Here is a 20,603-nt window from a genome sequence, read left to right as displayed (position 1 = left end):
CTATCCCCTTCTGCAAGGAGGCCCAACTTATTTGATTGGTCTCCAGCAACTAAGGGACCTGGTGAGATTTCAAAGGGACTTGGGGGTTGTTCCTGAGGTTCTGTCTGCCAAGGCTTGGCTGCTACTGGGATTAGGGAGGTAGTGATGGCCTTGGGCAGTGTGCCTGGTATTCCCTCTGGTTTATAGAGGAGTTGAGAAGGGTCAAGAGACATTTAGAACTCTGTTGGAAGAGAACAAGGGTGAATGATTGATCACAAGTTAAGAGCTATTAAGGCCTACCTCATGGCAATAAGAGCAGCAAAATGTCAATACACCTCTGTTCTTATTGCATCTGCAGAGCGCTACCCAGTGGCCCTGTTTAGAGTCACTTGTTTCCTTTTGGGTAAAGGGGAGTCTGAGGTTATCTTCAGGACCACGATGAGGAATTTTCAAAGCATCTGGCAAATAAAATTGCATGGATCCATTCTTAATTGGAGATCAAGCATGATACGGGTCCATTGGAGTTGCCTGGTGAAAATTCTTATCCAGATATGGAGAACTGATTCTGTTGGACCTGAGGAAGTGGATAGGGGCCTTGGACTTGTTAAGTGTGATCATCCCTGATTTAAATACATGCTCCTCCTGGATGTACAAGGCTACCTGGGAGGTGACATGTAGATGGATCTTAATGATGATGAATAAATCACTGGGTTAGGGTTCTTCTCAAGAAGCTATTGCTGGACCCTACATTCTGGGTAACTTTCATCCATTCTCTCATTTCTCCTTCTTAGGAAAGGTGATTAAGAAAGTGGTCACACTGCAGGTCCAGAGCAGGGGTGGGATTCAAATTTTTTAACAACCGGTTCTGGGGGTGTGGATAGGTGGGCATGGCTTCTTTTTTTTTGCACCCCCCCATTTTTTTGCCTCCTGGGCTTCAGGGAAGCCTCCTAGGGGCGTTTTTGCTCCCAGAAGTCTTCCCTGGGGCCCAGGAAGGCAAAAAACAGAGCGCACCCCCTGCCTGTACCCCTTTTTGCCTCCTGGGCCTCAGGGAAGCCTCCTCGGCGAAGCAGTAAGACAGTGATGATGATTCCGGCACAGCTGATCATCAGAACAGCTGATCATCAGGAGCAAAAAAAAGAAATACCTTAAAGAGTGACTGGGTCGGGGGGAGAACGCAGTCAGTTATGTCGGGCATACATGCGATGACGCACATGCGCGATAAGGACTGACTGGGCGGGGAGGGGTCATCTAGGGGCACGATTTGCCAGTTCTCCAAACTGCACAGAATCATAACCAGTTCTATAGAACTGGTCCGAACCGGTAAAATCTCACCCCTGGTCCAGAGGATCCTGGATAAAACAGATTATGAGGTCCACTTCTAGTTTCAAGCCTAGATGACAAGAGCGGGAGAGCTTTTGATACCAGTGACCACAAAATCTTTTGGGGCTACCTTAAGAGTTGGGGATGGGGACACAGTTCTATGCTAGTTCCAAAACTGGTCCCAATTAGTGTTGATAGGGAGCAAGAAGTCTAGCCTGTGGCCACTGTTTAAAAGTATTGTAAGGCTCAGTATTCTTTCTGCTATTTTTTAACATCTACATGAAATTGCTGGGTGAAATAATCCATTATGTGGGTTGAGGTATCATTAAAATGCTGAAGTAAGTGATATTGTGGGCACCCTTTTATGGTTCTTGGAGCTGATGGGAAACAATAGGCTTCAATTGAATCCTGATAAGCCTGAGTGTCTACGAGTAAAATGCTCCTCTATATTTGGGGGTTTATCATCTTTGGTCCTGGATTGTCACAGGTGGACCAGTGTGTAATCTGGGGGTTATCCTGGACTCAAGACTCCTGGTCTAGAAGCAGGTGGAGGTCATGACTAGGAAGATCTTTGCTTGACTTAAACCTAACCCTAACCCTTTCCTGGATTCAAAGCCCTTCAGTCACTCAAATCCTGGTCATCTCCTGTATAGGCTACTTCAATGTGCTCTACTTAAGGCTATCCTTGAAGAATATCTGGAAGCTGCAACTGGTGCAGAATGTGATAATGTGAGCAATTCTGGGTGCCACTAGGGTTGCACATATAATTTCTGCTACACAAGCTGTATTGGGTGCCATTTTGCTTCTGAGTCCAATTTGAGGTGTTAGTTATCATCTTTAAAGCCTTTCTTGGTATGGGAACAGGTTATCTGAGGAACTGTTTCATCTCAATTATATTGCCATGTATCATCCAATCAGGCAGGGAGGGTATATTGCAGATAACATTGGTTAAAAAAATTCACCTAATAGGATCCAAGAAGATAGCCTTCTCTGCCATTGCCCCTGTCCTTTGTAATACCTTATCCTCAGAGGTGAGGTGGACCCCCATTCTTCTGACCTTCAGAAAGTGTGTCAAGAATTGGCCCTGCCAACTGGTATGGTGGTTGAAGAGTATTAGGCAACCCTGGGGATGATTGGTGTTGTGAGGCTGCTCTCTCCATCTTTTTAATACGATATAACCCTATTTTTAATTTTCTTTTTTATCTTTGTTTTTATTAATGCTTTTATATTTTGTGACATGTTTATACTGTAAATCATCCAGTCACCTGGGTGGGATGGGCATTATAGAAATGTGATGAATTAAATAAGCAAATGAATAAATGATCAGTCTGGAGGAAAAAACGTTTAGCAAAACATTTTGCAATTTTCAAGGAATAAATAAACACACACACACAGACACACACACACACACACACACACACACATTTAAGGCAGTTAAAGATATTTAGTATATACAAATAGTATTATTTAAATCTCCAGGTACACATTTCCTTTAGTAGCAGAATATCACCGTTCAATTTATTCACAGAAATAAACTTCCAAAGGAGTGCTATCTAATATGGTTGCCATTTTTTGATTTATTAAAAATAATCCAAACCCAAATACAGAATCGATTTAAAATATGTATAGTTTCATTTATGTTTTAATAAAATACAGAATATGCTCAAACTCTGAAGGAATTAAAAAAATAAAATGATAAAATTTATGTTTCTTTAATTCATCTGCGTAATTATTAATAATGACAGAAATGTATATTTAAGTTGCAAATATATTCATGCACAAAATCTTAGGTTACTTAGCATCTATTTTTTGCCCAAAATACTTACTTTGCTCCAGAAGCAAATATAAATAACTAACTATTTTAGCTAATAATTACATTTCCTTTTTTTGTTAAATGTGTTTGAATACACTGAATTTTTTTCTAACTAAACGTGTCACTGGAAAATTAACATTAATGTTTAAAAAATTAACAGTGTACCAATTTTAAGAACATTTGAAATAGATTTGTATTTTTCTTACCTGCATTGTGCTTTGCTAAATATTTGTCTTTGTACTGCTTCTTTTTCTTTCCAAACCAAGTACAGCTTGCCTGCTGCTCTTGTTTAGTTTTCTCCATAGCAATACAAGCTACTCGCCTTGCAAGTGAACAGGAAACAACTATCAGCTGTACATTATAGGTGACCTATTTTAGTATCATTAATTCAGAAAATAATATCCCCTCCCTCTTTTTACTCGTAGACAGTTTAAAATATTTTCAAGGTTTCAAATGGAAATTTTAAATGGGTATTCTAAAAGTACAGAGCCTTCCTTATGTATCAGCCACTCAAGAGACTATAAAATTAGCTGCAGTGGTTGAGAACTTTGTAGAATAGCAATAACACTGTAATAGTTCCTGTTTTTTAGTCATTTAAGACAGGTCATAGTGGAATGTTCTCCAGTTCTCAAAACTTCTGGTGTTATGGCTAAAAACTGATAGAAACAGAGAGAAAACTTCTGTGACAATATTCATACATATATTCTGTCAATATAAAGACATGGCATCAATTAAGCTTCATTTGACCTCTTCAGTTGAATTATCATCAAGTACTGATCAAATTGAATCCAGGAAATATATCTACAAGGTAGATATGTTTGCTTTTACAAATAGCCAGGGTATACTTTCCTTAATCAGAGACCAGGGAGGTAACTGAATTTGTGTATATTCATTGCTTCCACTAGTATTCTAATGGACTTCCTGGCAGACTGAATGATCAACTGTGTTACTATGAAATTATTTTTAATAAGCTAAGATCAGGATTTCCCAGCCATTGTAGAAGAAGGCTATCAAAATAGAATCAAGATCCAGAGGGATTTATATTGTATGATGCAGTTCTTCTGAAACCAAGAAGTTGTGACCTAGAAGTGGTCTAAGCTCAGTGTAACATAGTGAAAGGTTAAAAATTTCCCCTGTCCAATTGTGTCCGACTCTAAGGGGCAATGCTCATTTCTGTTTCTTAGCTAAGGGAGCCAGTGTTGTCCAAAGACATTCCATGGTCATGTGGCCAGCATGACATTACACCACAATGCAGAGCATGTGGTGAAACATGAAATACTGTTATCTTCCCACTGAAGTAGTACCTATTTATTTACTCACATCTGCATGCTTTTGAATTGCTAGGTGGGCCAGCATAATATAAGTATTACCCAAATAAACCCATTTTACTCTCATTTATTGAGGCATGGGATTATGTTGTGAGGGTAACAAGTGGGAAGATATTCAATTCTCAAAAAAAATAATATATAAACAAATTACAGAAATTAACTGATAAGATAGTTTATTGCCTCTTTAGAGTTAGTGGATTCATTTCAGTTTGCCAAGATAGTAAGGGAATTATTGTGTTGCAGACAATCTGTTTAATACAAACCTAAGTAATCATTGGGTTTTTCTTTCTACAGAGAACAAAATTTAAAAATGTCTTTAGCTACTGATATTGTGGCAACATCCTATTAATTGACCTTTGTAAGATATTACACCTCAATATAGTGTAGGCTCTGAATTAAGAAAGGAAACTAAAATACAAGAACTGTATATTTCAGGCCAAATTAAAAGCAATTAACTTCTTTAAAGTCCGTTTTAATGATTGTGATTGCAATGAAACAAATGCCATATGATGAAACTTTTTGCATAAAAAATAACTTGTTGTCTGGAACAGTTTACCACTTTTCTCTCACTTAATAATACTTATAATACTTTATAACCTACCTTAGCAAATCAAGTTGGGGATAGGAAGAATATTTTTCAACTATAATGAACTGGCTACTTTTACTATGATAGTATCCAGCAGAAATATTCTCATCACTTTTATTTCAACCATTTTTATCTTTTTTAATGTTGGATGTTAAGACATGAATGGAAATAGTGCAAATAAAAATTCACCAACATTAAGAAAGACATTCTATGGGTATTGTCAGTGTATTTTGTGAGTCTGGAGCTGTTTCAGGAATAGTAGTTAAACTAAAGGAAGTTAGCACACTTGCAGATGGCAGTTACAATGTCATATACAGGCAATCCTTGTTTAGCGACTGTTCAAAGTTACAACAGCACTGAATAAGAACACTAATAGACAATCCTCTTAGTTGCCATCTATAGTTACATGCAGGAGTGGGATTCAAATTTTGTAACAACTGTTTCTGTGGGCATGGCTAGGTGGGCATGGCCATGTGACTGGGTGGGCATGGCTTCTTTTTTTTGCAGCACCCCCGTTTTTTTCAGCCTTCTGGGCCTCAGGGAAGCCTCCTGAGGGGGCGTTTTTGCTCCCAAAAGGCTTCCCTGGGGCTCAGAAAGGAAAAAGAAATGGAGCATGGGGGGCACCCCCCCACACTCCATTTTGGGGCCTTAGGGAAGTTTCCTGGGCAAAGCAGTAAGTAAGTGAGAGGAATCCTGGCATAGCTGATCATAGGAACAACTGATCATCGGGAGCGAAAAAATAAAAGGAAATACCTTAAGGAGTGACTGGGCAGGGAAGAACTCAGTCAGTGATGTTGGGCATGCACGCGATGTTGCGCATTTGCGATAAGGACTGACTGGGCGGAGAGGGGAGGGGCCAGCCAGGGGCACGATTTGCCGGTTCTCCGAACTGTGCAGAATCATAACAACCGATTCTATAGAACCGGTCCAAACCGGTAGAATTCCACCTGGTCACTTGGTTGCAATTCAGGCACCTGGCAATTAGCTTACAGTTATTACAATTAGGATTCACCTAATGATGGCAATTGGAACTGCCACAACTGCTGTTTAAATCAATGCACTCATGTAATATCACATTTTAAGACTGCATTGCTTATTGATGAATTGCCAATCCCAATTATCTTTGAAGTGAGATCTAACAGTACATTCTATCCTGAATCAATGTGGTGTTCATATTGGATTTTGTGAAAAATTAGATTTAAAAAATCTTATCAACTGGGTTATGGAACAACAATAGCAGGATCATTTTCTTGCTTCCTTATTGTTTTAGATAACTTTTGATAAAGCTGATAATTTTTTTCTTTATTTACATAGAAGTTTTCAAGTATCTGTCTCTACCTCTTCTTATCAGGATAAATATAATTTTTTACTTAGGGAAACTGTCAGCTAAATTTCTGTAGCAAGTGACCTAATGAATACTTCATACTACTTTATACAATTGCAAATATCTTATGTGTTTTCAGTAATAGTCTAGCCAATCAAGTTACCTAATTCAAGCATTCTTTTTATCAACCAACAACACAAATGCTTAAAATATGAAATACTGACAAATTCAATTATTAAAAATTTAAGAAAACTATTTTCATCTTTATCAATTGCCAAATAACATACCATTCCTGAAGCTCAGGAGAAGGAATGAGGCCTGCAGTTCCATTTTTTGAATTCTCGAGTTTACCCTGCCACCAATTGTGATCATCTTTGCTAATAATCTGGATAATATCGCCAACTCTAAATCTGATGCCAGCTTCCTTGCAGGGAATAAGATCATCCTTTGATGGATCATATTCAAATTGTGCTCTTACATATATCTAAAAACAATATTAAGAGACAGAAAGTATAAAGTTAATATGTTAGAATTTTAGATGTAATAGCATCCATGTATAGATTTAAGTTTTCCTTTGGTTTTCTTTTATAAGCAGCCTTTAAAATAGAATTGCAGAATATTTGGGACATTGTCCGAGAGAGATGTGTGGCTATAGTTGAAATCATATATTTAACCAATATTCTGTCACATTTCAGGAAAATCTTGTCTTCCCCAGTTATAGATCTAAAAAGCAGAATTGCAGTATTTTGAGCGGTTTTCACAATAATCTACATGAAGCTTTGGGGGAGAAATGCAGGAAGAAAGAAGCAGAGAGATCTGTTGTCTGAGCTAACTTCTATTCATCCACTAATAAATCTCACACATTTCCACACTGAATTCAACCAAGTGGACAATTTCACATAAACCAAGATCTAAAAATTATTTAGATTAGCAATTACACTGCAGTTTTTTGGAACATAATGCTAAATATGAATAAAAATATTTAAAACTACACATTAAATGTAATTTTATTGGTCACATTAGTGTTTCACCTCAGTGCCTCATTTATAAAAATGGAGAAATTAACCAAAATACAGGAATAATAGAAAAGTACAATTAAAGTATTATAGAATAATTTGTACTAATTCTATAAGAATTATGTTCATATGAACAATTAGGAGTGATCTTTTGCTTACAAAAAGCAAGTGTAGGATTGTAGGAGTATGACTCTAACTGTAAGAAGTGGTTTGGCCAAATATATTGACATATATACACACACACACACATCTATATATATCTATATTATATATATAATCTCATGCCAGGACAGCAAATGTTGAATTACATCTGGTTAGTAAAAAGTAGCTGTCAAATTGTTGCTTAATCTCAACTAGTAGGACTTCCGGTTTGAGTTTTGGTGACGGCCCGAAATCCACGATCATGCGCGGTTTAGATCTGTGCTCACTGCTGGAGCTCACGAAGCCGGCTGGATTTGGGGCTAATCCATCCCGTAGAGATGGTGAAGAGGGGGGAGACCGCCAGCAGGGTCAAGGAGATCCACATCTCTCCTCCCCAGTTGGCCATTACTCCCTTTCCTGAAGACAGTTGTAGCAGTAGTCAGAAATGGCCACCTCAAAGAAGAACTCGACCGGAAAAGAATGTGCAGGAGGAAGAAGAGAAAGTTTTGGTTGACTGGGTTGAACTGAAAAAGCAATAACATAAGGTACCCTGGAATTTGAACTATTAAGAATAACATTGTTCCCAAAGAAGATTTTGAAGTGGCAAAGGAGTGAGGGAAGGGAAAGGATTTGGCTTTTTTTTTTCTTTCCTTCCTCATATTGACAGCTAAGAGATTTAAGTAAGTAACTGACAAAAATCCACTTTGACATCAATAGGCATTCAAGCTGAAAATAAAATGTCAAAGGGATAACAAAGACTTTGGGATATTCAAAAACCTTTAAAAGAAGGAGAGAAAAGGAAAAAATAAAAGGGCGGGATCTGGAAAAATGGAGGAGACTGCCTGGAAGTAAAAGGAATTTACAGCAAAACTTCAACAAAATTCCTAAAAGATACATTCTAACTGAAACGTTGTAACAATAGAACCTCAGGAAGAGAAAGTGGAAAAAAGAAGCAAGAAGAAACAGCTTTGGATTATTTGGATTGCTTGGTGATTTTGGGATTTTGGGTTATTGGATTTAAATGACTAAAATCAATTGGGTGGTTTAAAAGTGTTTAAAATGGCATCACTCTTGGAAGAACTGAAAATGGAACTTAAAAAACAGAAAGAAGATGCACAAGAAGGAAGAGGCTTTTTTGGCTTCATATTTCAATTTTTAGAAATGGAAATCTGGAACTATGAGAAACAACAAGAAATACTTGCAGAACAAGAAGGGCAGGACAAAGAAGAAGCCATCTTTAATGACCAAGTAATTTTAAGTGGGGAAAAAAAGGAAAGGGGGGAAAGAGAGTAAAAAGTTTAAGATTTGAAGAAACAACCCCCCCCACCCCAAAAGAACAGTTTGAAAAGTAATTACAATACTAGAAAGAAACAGAAGAGAGACAAGGGGTCAAAAGGGGGAAGGAGAAGAAAAAGGGGAAGAAGGAAAGGAAAAGAAGTTATAAAGGACAGAAACAAGATATAGAGAAACAGGGAAAACGTACAAGGATTAAAGGTATAAGCCTATTTAGAAGACATAGAGATAATGGGTGAAATTTAATTGAAAGAGGAATTCTGCAAGGGTACATAGGATAGTATTATTGTATTAGAAAAGAAATAAACTTAGAAAATATGAAACAAGTGTGATTAAAATTATAGATAAAATACTTACTGTAATGTAATGGAATGTTTGTTAATAAATAAGAAAGAGAGAATGAAATTGAAAGGATGGGAACATTTTAATTATTATTAATGATTTATAAAAACTTAAGTGAAGAGAAATATGAAAGAAATATGGGAAAAAATTATGGAAATATTATAAGTGTTCCTAAGGAAGTATGATATTCAATTGAAAAGAAATGTTAAAGATTGTAACTAACATTAATGATAGAGCTGAACTGAAATTGATGTTTTATTTACTATTGTTATATACTGTATATATTTTCTCTTTAAGAACATAGTGTGCATTTTAAGAATGTACCAAGCAGAATTCGATTGGAAGTTATGTGTTATATTGAATGTTATAAATTGTAAAGGCATAAATTGAAGTTTAAATAAGAGCTGAATGGACAAATTAAAAGATACAAAGGTGTCATACTCCAATTAGTAACTACAGGGGAAAACTTGTTTAATGAGAAAAGAAAATATGAAATTGAAATAGGACAGACAAAAGTATAAATATAATGATTAGAAAGACATTGAAACTTAGAAAAAGATATATAATTGAATTTAGATAGGTATGAGATAATTAAAAACAAAGTTGAAAAAACTAAGGGGGGAGAAAATTATGGAGAAAATGTAAAAATAGTAATCAGATATGGAATAGAACATAAAGACGAATATGAAATTGAGTTTGTGTCTGTATGGAGAAGTGATAACCCAGGATCATGCTATTCTCAAAAAAAGATGTTTTATTTGTATTATGTTTTGTGAAAACCCAAATAAAATTTATTTTTAAAAAAATCTCAACTAGTAAGAGAAATAAGGTATATCTTCAATTAATCATTATAATGAGAAGCTTGGGTTCAATTTTATGAATTATCATCCTTGGGATAATTTATACTTGCTTCATTTTAAACTACATCTATTCAGTTATTAATAACATTTTTTAAGACCCAGCTCACAACCCATACACGGTATTACTTGGTAACTGTATAATCTCTCAGAATAAATGATTTTTTAAAAATGTATATCGCTGTACTGACCTTGTGTAATCTCAAAAAGCTAAGCAGGATTAGCTTTTTGAAAATTAATATTTTATTTAATTTATATTACATTAAATTGATATTTAATATTTGGAGGTATCTAGGAATTATCATGGCTTTTGACAAGTCTTGGAAGTTGAACAAATATCTTGGAAGGAAAATAAAAGCAAAACTAAAGTATTTGAAATGCCACATGAATCTTTTTTCACTAGAGAATCATTTACATTTGTTTATTTTGGGGGGATATATTTATTTTGCTTAGTAATAATATATGAAACATTTCATATTTTTATTATTATTGTATGAACTAAATTCATTCCATCAAGGCATATAATGTTAAATGATGTTTTAGAATGATTACTGTTCTATGAACAGACATGAGAAGATATAGATTCACATACTTTGCTTTTTCTGTGTTGGCTGGGCTTGTGTTTTATTGCATTTTCAAGGAAACCTAACTTGGTGTTATTTATAAAATCCAAGGTCATGATTTAAAACAAGAAAGATAACTCACTTAATATTCTTCACGATAAAAAGCAATTTTATCTCTGTAACTTAATTTGAACAAAGTTTTAGAGTTACAGATAAAATATGTAATTTTTGTATTAAGATACACCCAATTAAGAGTTTTTCATACATTTTTATCTGTCATATCACACATATTCAAGAAAATCTGAAATCTAGAGAGGCCCTTTGTTTGTACAAATATAAAGAAGATATGGCTGTAACTGGTTTTTTTAAAAAAATACAAACAAACCTTCTGTTTGTAGTTAAGTTTCAGATCTTTTGAAAAATCTGGGGAAAGCTCTAGGGAATCCTTAGTTGGAGAAAGGTGGGTGTCAGATCTGTGTAACTGCCATTCTTCAAGGGAAGAAGAATGGGGGGGTGGGCTGGTACAAGTAATCCTTTTTGATGTAACTTGAATATCCTAATTCTTGTATTGAATTTGTATAACCTGTACAGGATTTACAACTGGGGAGTAGAGCAGGGGTCGCCAACCTTTTGGACCTCAGGGACCACCAAACTCATAATTTTAGATCCCAGGGACCACTAACTGGTTCTGTGGGTGTGGCCTAATTTGTGGGTGTGTCTTGGTGGTCATGTGACTGGCTGGGCATGGCTTGTATTTAAATATTATAAATATTTATATAAATATTGAATTTTTTATAAAAAAGAGCAACTTTTACCCAAAATCAGGCAAAGCAGGCAGATTGAGTTGCTCACAGAATCAATCAGTGATCTATCTGTCTGCCATCAGCTAGCTCAGTCTCTCAAATTTGCTTGCTGTGAGTCTGCACTGAATCTGCTTGCAAGCAAACCTCCAGTCCTAAGGGAGGTTCGGCTGTGCTGAGCCGAAGATCTAAAGACTAGCTAGAAAGCAAGAAATCCAACCATTTCCTGCTTCCTAGCTAATCTAAATCTCCTGGCACAGCAGAACAGATGATGGTCAGAAAAAGGAAAAATAGCCATTTAGCAGGCAAGTTTACTGGGTAAGGAGTGAGTGGGCGGGGAGGGTTTCCGTGGGCCATGTGGGCAGCTCAGCCTTGTGTTTCTGCGCAGCCTGGATTAATTGCTTTGGGGAGATGCTCTGGGGGTGAGATTTCTCTGCGGCCCACCAAAATTTTCTCATGGCCCACCAGTGGGCTGCGGCCCACCAGTTGGTGACCGCTGGACTAGAGCCCAGATGCCTGGAAACTTGTCACCTCTAGGAGAGATAGCAAGAAGAGAAGGGGCCATAAAAATTCCAGCTCCAAAAGAAACTTCCTGAGAATCTCTTCTCAACCATGTTCCCAGGAAAAAAAAAATGGGGGGGGGGGAATTAACATGTTGCTTCTTTCTTTGTATTGACGAAATCCACACCGGACTAAGGGGAGGGTTCTAACTCCCTTTATGTAAGCTGCATGCCTGGAGGGATATCAGACCCTGCATTGAATTTGACTTGCTGTCTTCCTTTTCAATAAAGAATTCCTTTTGAAATGCCCAGTTTTCAAAAGTTCATTCTTATCGTCTGAAAGGGAGAGAATCTGGCCCTTACAGTGGGGCAGATAGAAAATCCATTGAACCAACTGACATAAAGGGTTTTGATTTCCACTGTTTATTTTTTAAATTTGCAATTTTACATTATAGCATCAGTGTATATCTGAGTTAAAGATACTTACAACAATAATGGATGATTGCTTTTATTTTATTAAAACAAAAAAACCCCTAATTTAAAAAAAACTCTTACAGGAGTCCAATAATAAATAAAGAGTAGCAGCTGGATGTGCCTCCCTACTTGCTTTTACTTCTGCAAGAAATAAAAACCAAAGTATTTCTCCAGCCTCTGTGTTTATGTGAAAACAATTTTCAACAGCAACAGTGCTAAACGAGAATCCCCACAACTCTTTAATTTAAAAAAGGCTGCTTTCCTGTTCTTTTTAAGTTTTGTAATTAATTAAATTTAATACATTTAATTATACAACATTTGCACTTTCAGCCTGATCATTTATAAAAAGTCAGAATTCATTGTTTATTATCTTATTTGAAGAGCCATCCTGCTCTCAATAAAGGGCAATAAAGCTACTAGAAAGCAACAATTATATATATTATAGGTTTATTAAGACAAATATATCCACAATACATGATTGGATAAGATCTAATGCATACGAATAACATGACAAAATAGCAAATCAAAATAATCAAATCAAATCAAATGAAATCTGATGAGAATGCTGGAGCTGACAGACAACATGAAAGTGAATGGAGAAGCTGTTAGTAAGAAAAAACAAATTAGTCTCATAGGAGTACCACATGATAAATAGTACGTGTATTGATCAGCCATGTGAATAAAATACAAAATGATAAAAGCTGTAAAATCTGAATCAGCATATAATGAAATAAAAAAATTGAGATGGTAAGGAGAAAATGGTATGAAGCAACTAAGTTATACCTGTCGTCCTTTTGGTTGTGTGGTTGATGGCAAGTCCTGCAGAATAAAGTCAACCCAGGAATAATAATTTTTCATCTTACTTTGAAAATAGGTAACAGTTTTAATGTCAAAGCTATTTTAGAGGTATTAACAATAATCATCTTCAGAAAATGTCAAACTCAGATTGTTTAGCAGCAAGCTGAAGCAGATAAAATTTAAGCAGACAGAAAGTGTGCTTTTAATAAAGAATTCATCATCTTCAACACAAAAATTCCTTAAACAAGGGAAAGTAATTTTACTATTCAAACTGTATTCCTGATGGGGCATTCATATTGATCAATATTGTAATTACAAATTGAAGCTAATATATTTATTTAAAATCTTGTTTTAATGGTATTACATAAGATTACAGGACTAAATATATATTTCTAATTGTATTCATTTTAGTATTTAATCAGGTTTTTTTTTAAATCAAAAAGTAATTGCAATATTTTGAACAGTTTTTGAACTTCTCCAGAAGTTTTAAGAATATTTAGTTAAGTGTTGACAAGAGAAATACAAAGAAATTTTTGAAGCAACATTTTTCTACAGATATTTTTAAGTTTTTACCATGTGTGTTCACAGAAAAAGAAAAAGGAAACAGCAGCAATATCAACAATGTTTACTAATATCTTTTTGCCTGAACATATATATGGTAAAAAGAACAGCACTTTGTGTTAAAGATGTGATGTTAATAGCTTGCTTATAAATGCAGTTTAAAGACAGTTTCTTTCGCTTTTCATATTCAGGCAAGGCTCATATTTCACAAAATATGTGCACATACCACAATAGCAGGTGACACACCAATTCGTTAACTCAGATAGCGGAAACCAATGTGGTAATCTAGAGAACTTTAATAATAACAATAGTAATAATGATGATGAGGCCTAGATCTTGAAAGCCACAAATATCTGTTTTACACGTTTTGCTTAAAAACACAAACAAAAGTTCAAAATGGAAATTATTCTTTTTGCTTAACTTTGAGCTAATCAGGATAAAAATAACAAGCATATTTCAAGATGATTAAAACTTTTGCCTGATGGTTGAATACAACTCATTAAAGGGATTTTGATTAGAAAATTATATTACTGAATAAACCACTGAATAAGAAAAAATAGGGAATTCTAAGTATTCTTCATTTTATTAATAGAACACAATTTTTGATTGAACATATAAAAAGAATGGTACATAAGCACCAACAACACTGTAATACTCTCTGTCTAGAACTGGAGGTCTTACCGAAATAGAATTGTTAATGCTGCTATGGCCATTAGCTGGGGACTGTCTGGATGTAGAGGGGGAATCTCTCTGAAATAAGACACAAGGTTCATTATCACACAACACTGCACAGATATATTTTAATAAACAAATATTGATAGGTTTAAAACCACTTTTGCCTTATTCTTCTTAAGAAATAATCATATTTTAACTTGCACAATACTCTTAAGAAGTCTATTTTTACATAATTTGCAGTGTCAGTGAAACTGCTTATTTATTAGCTCTGTTTTCTCTTAGTAGCAGAAACATTTCATTTTGATGATCATCTCTTCTGAAGTGATTATGTAATGAAGAAAAATAGAAAGGTCTCGTTGGCCTAATTATCAAATGTAAAATCAGCTTTGTTAAACCACATTCAAACATTATGGGCTTTAGATGCCTCAGTTAAAGACAATTTCATTTATTCCTAGGATATATCTTTTCCAGAAATATTATGTGAACTAAGTTAGCATTTCAAGATTTGATTGTGGGAAAGTAGTATATTTTTTTCAAAAATAGTACTAATGATATAATTTTTTAAATACTTCTATGGCTTTGTTATACATACAATACATACAAATACACACATACACAAAACTATATGTATCTTCATAAGAAACTATTAGCTTCACTTCAATACTTTTAGAGCAAATAATTTGCATTATGAAAAATAAAGAATATAGAACCAATAATTTTGCACTGCAATATTTGAAATTAGTACTATTTTAAAAGTTTATTTGTATTCCTTTAATATACCAAAGGGAAAATAGACAAAGAAAAATGAGGAAAAAGCAAAAAAGGAAGCAAGAACCTTTTTGTATTACAGAAAGAAAATTAAGCGATCTAATTTGTCTTCACTTTCTATATATGAGCTAGCTATTAAATTTATTAAGAAATGCTTTAATAAATTTGATAGCCAGCTCATATATAGAAAGTAAAGATATACTGGTGATCTGTAATTGTAAATCTGGAGTTGCTCTGTATTTCTAACATCGAATTACAATGTATTTTATTGCTGTCCAAATCTGATAGATCTGTAATTCATCTTGTAGTGTTAGATACCGTATTTTTGGTTATAGAATTAAACCTGATATTCATTTTTTAAATAATATTGCTCTTTTTAACTTGACACTAACAAGCTTAAAGAAATTAAACACAATTTTAGTAGTAATAGTATAATTTCAAATAATTTGAGTAGTGTCTCATCTGTTTTACATTTTGTAACGTAATTATTACATAAGGGATTAAGTTTAGCTAAACATAAAGAAGAATCTTTTGCTGAATCATATTGGTTCAGTTTTATCTTAAGATGGTAATAAACATAGCAATGTTATTTTATTATTAAGGCTCAATAAGATTAAAATGATAATTATTAATGACCCATAGCAGTTGATTTGTTAATAAGGGTTATTCTGATGTTTTATTTCAGAGTTCTTGCAAATGATCAATATCCAGCTTAGTGGTTGTCTTTAATTGTTTATAAAAATAACGTAGATTTAGAACTTTTCAAGATAATTCCAATATTGATATTTACTTAGGAGTTTTAGTCACTTCATATGGGCCAAAGTGTGAAATCAAAAAAACTTTTCACAAATTTAGATATTCCAAAGTTATTGGAAATAAAGTAACCCACAGTATCTGTATCACCCTCTACCCTCCCGACAACCCAAATATAGGACTATGCAAGAGGGTAAATTTATCATGTAAACAATGATTGAAATTATACTTCCATCTTGGTATCTTCAAATATAACTTGCAATCTTCAACGCAAGAAATGCAATGGAGTTATGGTTAATAATATTATTAACATAGAAATACCTATATAACCTTCTTGAATTATTAATCATTTTTACAATATTTTTCCACAAAAGTTCAATGTATTTTTAATTATCTAATTATATCAATTTTCCAGCTTTGAAAAGATATACAGGTAGTCCTCAAACTATGATCATAATGGAGCCCAAAATTTCTGTTGCTAAATGAGACAGCTGTTAAATAAATTCAGTCCCATTTTATGACCTTTCTTGCCACAATTGTTAAGTGAATAACTTCAGTTGTTAAATTAATAACATGGTTTTTAAATGAATATGGATTCCCCATTGACTTTGCTGATCAGAAGGTTACAAAGAAGATCACATGACCCCAAGACACTGCAAAAATCATAAATATGAATAAGTTGCCAAGGTTCTGAATTTTGATCATGTGACCATGGGGATGCTGCAATGGTCGTGTGAAAAAATCACTTGTCACTTTTTCAGTGCTGTTGTGACTTTGAACCGGGGGGGGGGATTCTACCGGTTCGGACCAGTTCTATAGAACTGGTTGCTATGATTCTGTGCAGTTCGGAGAACCAGCAAATCATGCCCCTGGCTGGCCCCACTTCTCTGCCTGCACCTCCCTGCCCAGTCAGTACTCATTGCACATGCACAATATTGCGCGCAAGCCCAACATCCCTGACTTCGTTCTTCCATTCCCTGCATTCTACTCCTTAAGGTATTTCTGCCCCCCTCCCGATGATCAGCTGTTCCTATAGCAGCTGTGCTGGGATTCCCCTCACTTACTTACTGCTTCTCCCAGGAGGCTTCCCTGAGGCCCAGGAAGGCAAAAAATGGAGGCAGTGTACAGCATATACACCCCATCCCCATCCATTTTTTCCCCCTTCCTAGGCCCCAGGGAAGCTTCCTGGGAGAAAAAATGCTTCAGAGACTTCTCTGAGGCCCTGGAGGCCCCAAAATGGAGCGCAGGGAGGTGCTGTGCCCCCACTCTAGGCTCCATTTTTTCTCTTCCTGAGCCTCAGGGAAGCCTTCTTGAAACAAAAATGTCCCCCCAGGAGGCTTCCCTGAGGCCCAGAAGGGCAAAAAAATTGGGGGAGGGGGATGCTGCAAAAAGCCGCGCCCATCCAGTCACATGACCATGGCTACCGAGCCGTGCCAACAGAACTGGTTGTTACAAAATTTGAATCGGTTTCCTGCTTTGAATGGTTACTAAATAAACTGTTGTAAGTTGGAGACTACCTATATTACATTTACAAAATAAGAACATTTCCTTGGTGTAACCAGGGGTGGGATTCTACCAGTTCGCACCTAATTGCTAGAACCGGTTGCATTCTAAGCAGTTCGGAGAACTGGTTGTTAGAAGAAATTACTGGCCGAATCCTGTAAGGAAGGCAGGAAGGAAACATTCTGGTGTTGCTTACAAAAACTGCCTCTCCATTAACCCTTATTACATTCTTGACAGGACTAGATTTCCTGTCTCTGGAACTTCTCTAGAGTTTTTTTCCTTCCTTTACTGGTACTTTGCTTGTGTGGAGTGACTGTTCAAAGTTACAGTGGCACTGAAAAAAAGTGACTTATGACCATTTTTCAACTTACAACTGTTGCAGCGTCCCCACAGTCATGAGAGGTCAGGTGAGGAGATGTATATCTCGATGTGAGTGATATTGAGTTGGCCACACCCAGCCAATAAAATCACCACCAAACCATGCCCACCAACTAAGCCATGCCCACAGAACCAGTTGTTAAAACATTTGAATCCCACCCCTGGGTTTATTCCTAAACACCTGAAATAAATAAAAGCAATTATTAAATATCATAAATTTTATTTTTTTTAAAAAGTAGCTATTATTATAGTTTTTTAAAACTGAAACAAAAATGATGCAAATTTGAGAGCCAGTTTGGTGCAGCTGGGTAATTTTGGGCCAGCCACGCTCTCTCAGCCAAAGGATTATTGTTGTGGGGAAAATAGGAAATAATATTATGTATCTCTGCATTACTTGAAAATAGTAAAGGCAGAATTAAAAAAAGGAAAAAAACTGAAGTGATAAACAAGAAAAAAAGAAAAAAGAAAAAGAAAGATAAAAGAGCAGCCTCTGATTTACTTTAAAGCAATTGTAAATGCATTTATTTTTTCATCTTCTCTTTAAATGTATGTCTCCCTTCTTTCATATTCTATTCTTTTTAATCATCAAACTCATAAATCACACATTTATTTTATTTTTAGCAAAAAGTCAATAAAGGTTTCCATTCACTAACAAAGGTAGTAATCTTTTCCCCAATGAAACAAGTCCTCAGCAGAGATTGGTATATCAGATGTAAATCTCTGTTCCTTTAGGACACCTGCTATAGAGTGCCAAAATATTATTGAATTATGACTTTTGGCAGCTAATTCGAGTTCTGACCAGATTGAAATGGCAAAACTTGTTTTCTTTAATTTTGTAATTTTTTTATATTACCTTCTTGTGTGCAACATCTCAGCTTGTATATGAGCAGTAGGATTTCTCTAGGTGAGCCTCATGGCTGCCTTCAATTTCTTTTTCAGCCGCTTGCATTCAGGATCAAACCAATGGGGTTTACCCACTTGGGCTCTTTTTGTAGCAGGTTTAGTTGTTAGGTGTTTCTTCAGGATATTAGAGAGATTAGATAATGTGTTGAAGGCTGACAGTCAGTGAGTAGCAGATGACTGGATTGTTCTAGCCAGGTGGCAGCATTCTCTGCTTTAAGGCAGTCTGATATTGCCTTAGTATCAACTTTGGCCCAAATTAATCTTTTATTTTGGGTCACTTCTACCTTTTTGGTGAGCCATCTGTCAGCCATGTTATATGGTCTTAAATCTGAGCTGCCTTGCAATGTCACGCTTACAGGCTGATTATCTCTATCATTGCTAAAGTGTACCATGACCTCTGAGAAGAGGTCGACTTTATCTCTAGACACACAAGAGATCCAGTACACTGCTTGAATGGGCCGAGTGGTATGTGTAAGGATATTTGTAATTCTTATCCCTACCTCCCAGAATTTGAAGATTACCCTTAAACATTAAGGAGACTGGGAGCAGGCCAGCAGCATTACTTCTGCGGTCTCTTGAGAGCCATTGAGGATGGTTATCAAAAACCTCCCCTGGGGATTTCCGGTCTGCAGCGCTTTGGAGCAGGCAGGAATCCGCGACTGTACGCGGTTTCTGCCTGTGTTCACTGCCCGAGTGCCCTGAGCCATCCGGCTTCGTGGCTAAGCCACCTCCGTAGAAGGTGGTGAAGACAGGGGGGCTCTGGCAGGGTCGAGAGACATTGCACTTCTCTTCCCTAGCCGGCTAAACCCCCTTTTCCAAAGGCAGCTGAGCGGCGGTCAGCAATGGCTGCCACATAGAAGAGCTCAGCCGGAAAAAGAAAGTGCAGGAGAAGCTGTGAAGAAATGAAAGTGATCTTTGCTGACCGGAACAAAGTAACAGTGAAAGTACCCTGGAATTTAAAACTTACTAAAGATACACCATTCCCAGACTATGCTATGCGGCGAATGGAAATTAAAGGGAAAACTTTTTTTCTTTTCAGTCTCCTTCCAAACGTAACAGCGATAGAACTTTATGAGAAATCAGAAAACCCGCATTGGAGGTATGCTAAATGCTAAAGGCTATGCTAATGCTAAAGGGATGTGGATTTCTGAATATTTAAAGAAAAATCTTTTTTGCTGTAAGTGGGAAGGGAGAGGAAAAAAATTGGAGTAGAATTTGAAAACAAGGAGGAGACTGCCTAGAATTTTAAAGAGCTATTTGAACATTAATAAGACTTCAAAAAGATATATCTTAATTGGAACTTTGTGATTAAACAGCAACCCCAGAAAAAGAAATGGAAGAAAGAAAAAAGTGCTAAAAGAAATAGTTTATTTGGATTGTTTGGTGACTTTGGAACCTTTGGGAATTATTCTTGATCAAAAGCGCTTGGGTGGTTGTTTTGGGAAAAAATTTTTTCTCTTTATAATGGCATTATCTGTGGATGAATTAAAAATTGAATATCAAAAATATAAAAAAGAAGAACAAGAATGGAAAGATACTTTGGGCACTCTTTTTCAATTTCTAGAAATGGCAGTATGTACTTATGTAAAATTGACTGCGCAGCAGGATGATTGGGATAAAGAAGAAGCCATCTTTGATGAACAAGTGATTCTATTTGGGGAGGAGGAAAAAGAGGAAAAGAAAAAGGGGGCTTTAAGACTTGAAAAAACAACCAAAAAAGACAAAAATGAGTTGAAAGGTGGATACAAGGTTAGAAAACAACAGAAAGGGGGAAAGCAGAAGAAGAAAAGGGAGGTCGAGAGACAAAGGGGTAAAAAGGGTAAGAAGAATAAGCAAGGGAGAAAGGAAGGGATGAGAAGCCTTAATGATGGGAAGCAAGATTTAAAGAAACAAAATTCATTTAGAGACAATGGGTAAAATTAATTGAA

The 20,603-nt window shown here is 35.8% G+C and overlaps 1 protein-coding gene across 28 annotated transcripts in view; it reads right to left on the bottom strand.

Moving 5' to 3' along the window:
• Positions 1-20,603, bottom strand: part of CASK (calcium/calmodulin dependent serine protein kinase) — a 263,121-nt gene that overhangs the window by 31,510 nt on the left and 211,008 nt on the right. For 11 of the 28 annotated variants that reach the window (XM_087937711.1, XM_087937716.1, XM_087937713.1 and 8 more), the window contains 4 exons: positions 14,377-14,445; positions 13,120-13,155; positions 6,638-6,834; positions 3,319-3,434 (listed from right to left, as the gene is read on the bottom strand). In XM_087937711.1, the coding sequence (XP_087793837.1) occupies positions 3,319-3,434; positions 6,638-6,834; positions 13,120-13,155; positions 14,377-14,445 (418 nt within the window). The remainder of the gene's footprint in view (positions 1-3,318; positions 3,435-6,637; positions 6,835-13,119; positions 13,156-14,376; positions 14,446-20,603) is intronic. The other 17 variants (XM_087937717.1, XM_087937722.1, XM_087937721.1 and 14 more) reach the window with 3 other exon arrangements.

The sequence above is a fragment of the Pseudonaja textilis genome, chromosome 7 (genome assembly GCF_049901715.1).
Source record: "Pseudonaja textilis isolate UNSWEBS1 chromosome 7, rPseTex1.2, whole genome shotgun sequence".
Lineage (NCBI taxonomy): Eukaryota > Metazoa > Chordata > Lepidosauria > Squamata > Elapidae > Pseudonaja > Pseudonaja textilis.
Note: the sequence above shows the minus strand (reverse complement) of the source record. Positions and strands in the feature narration are given on the sequence as shown.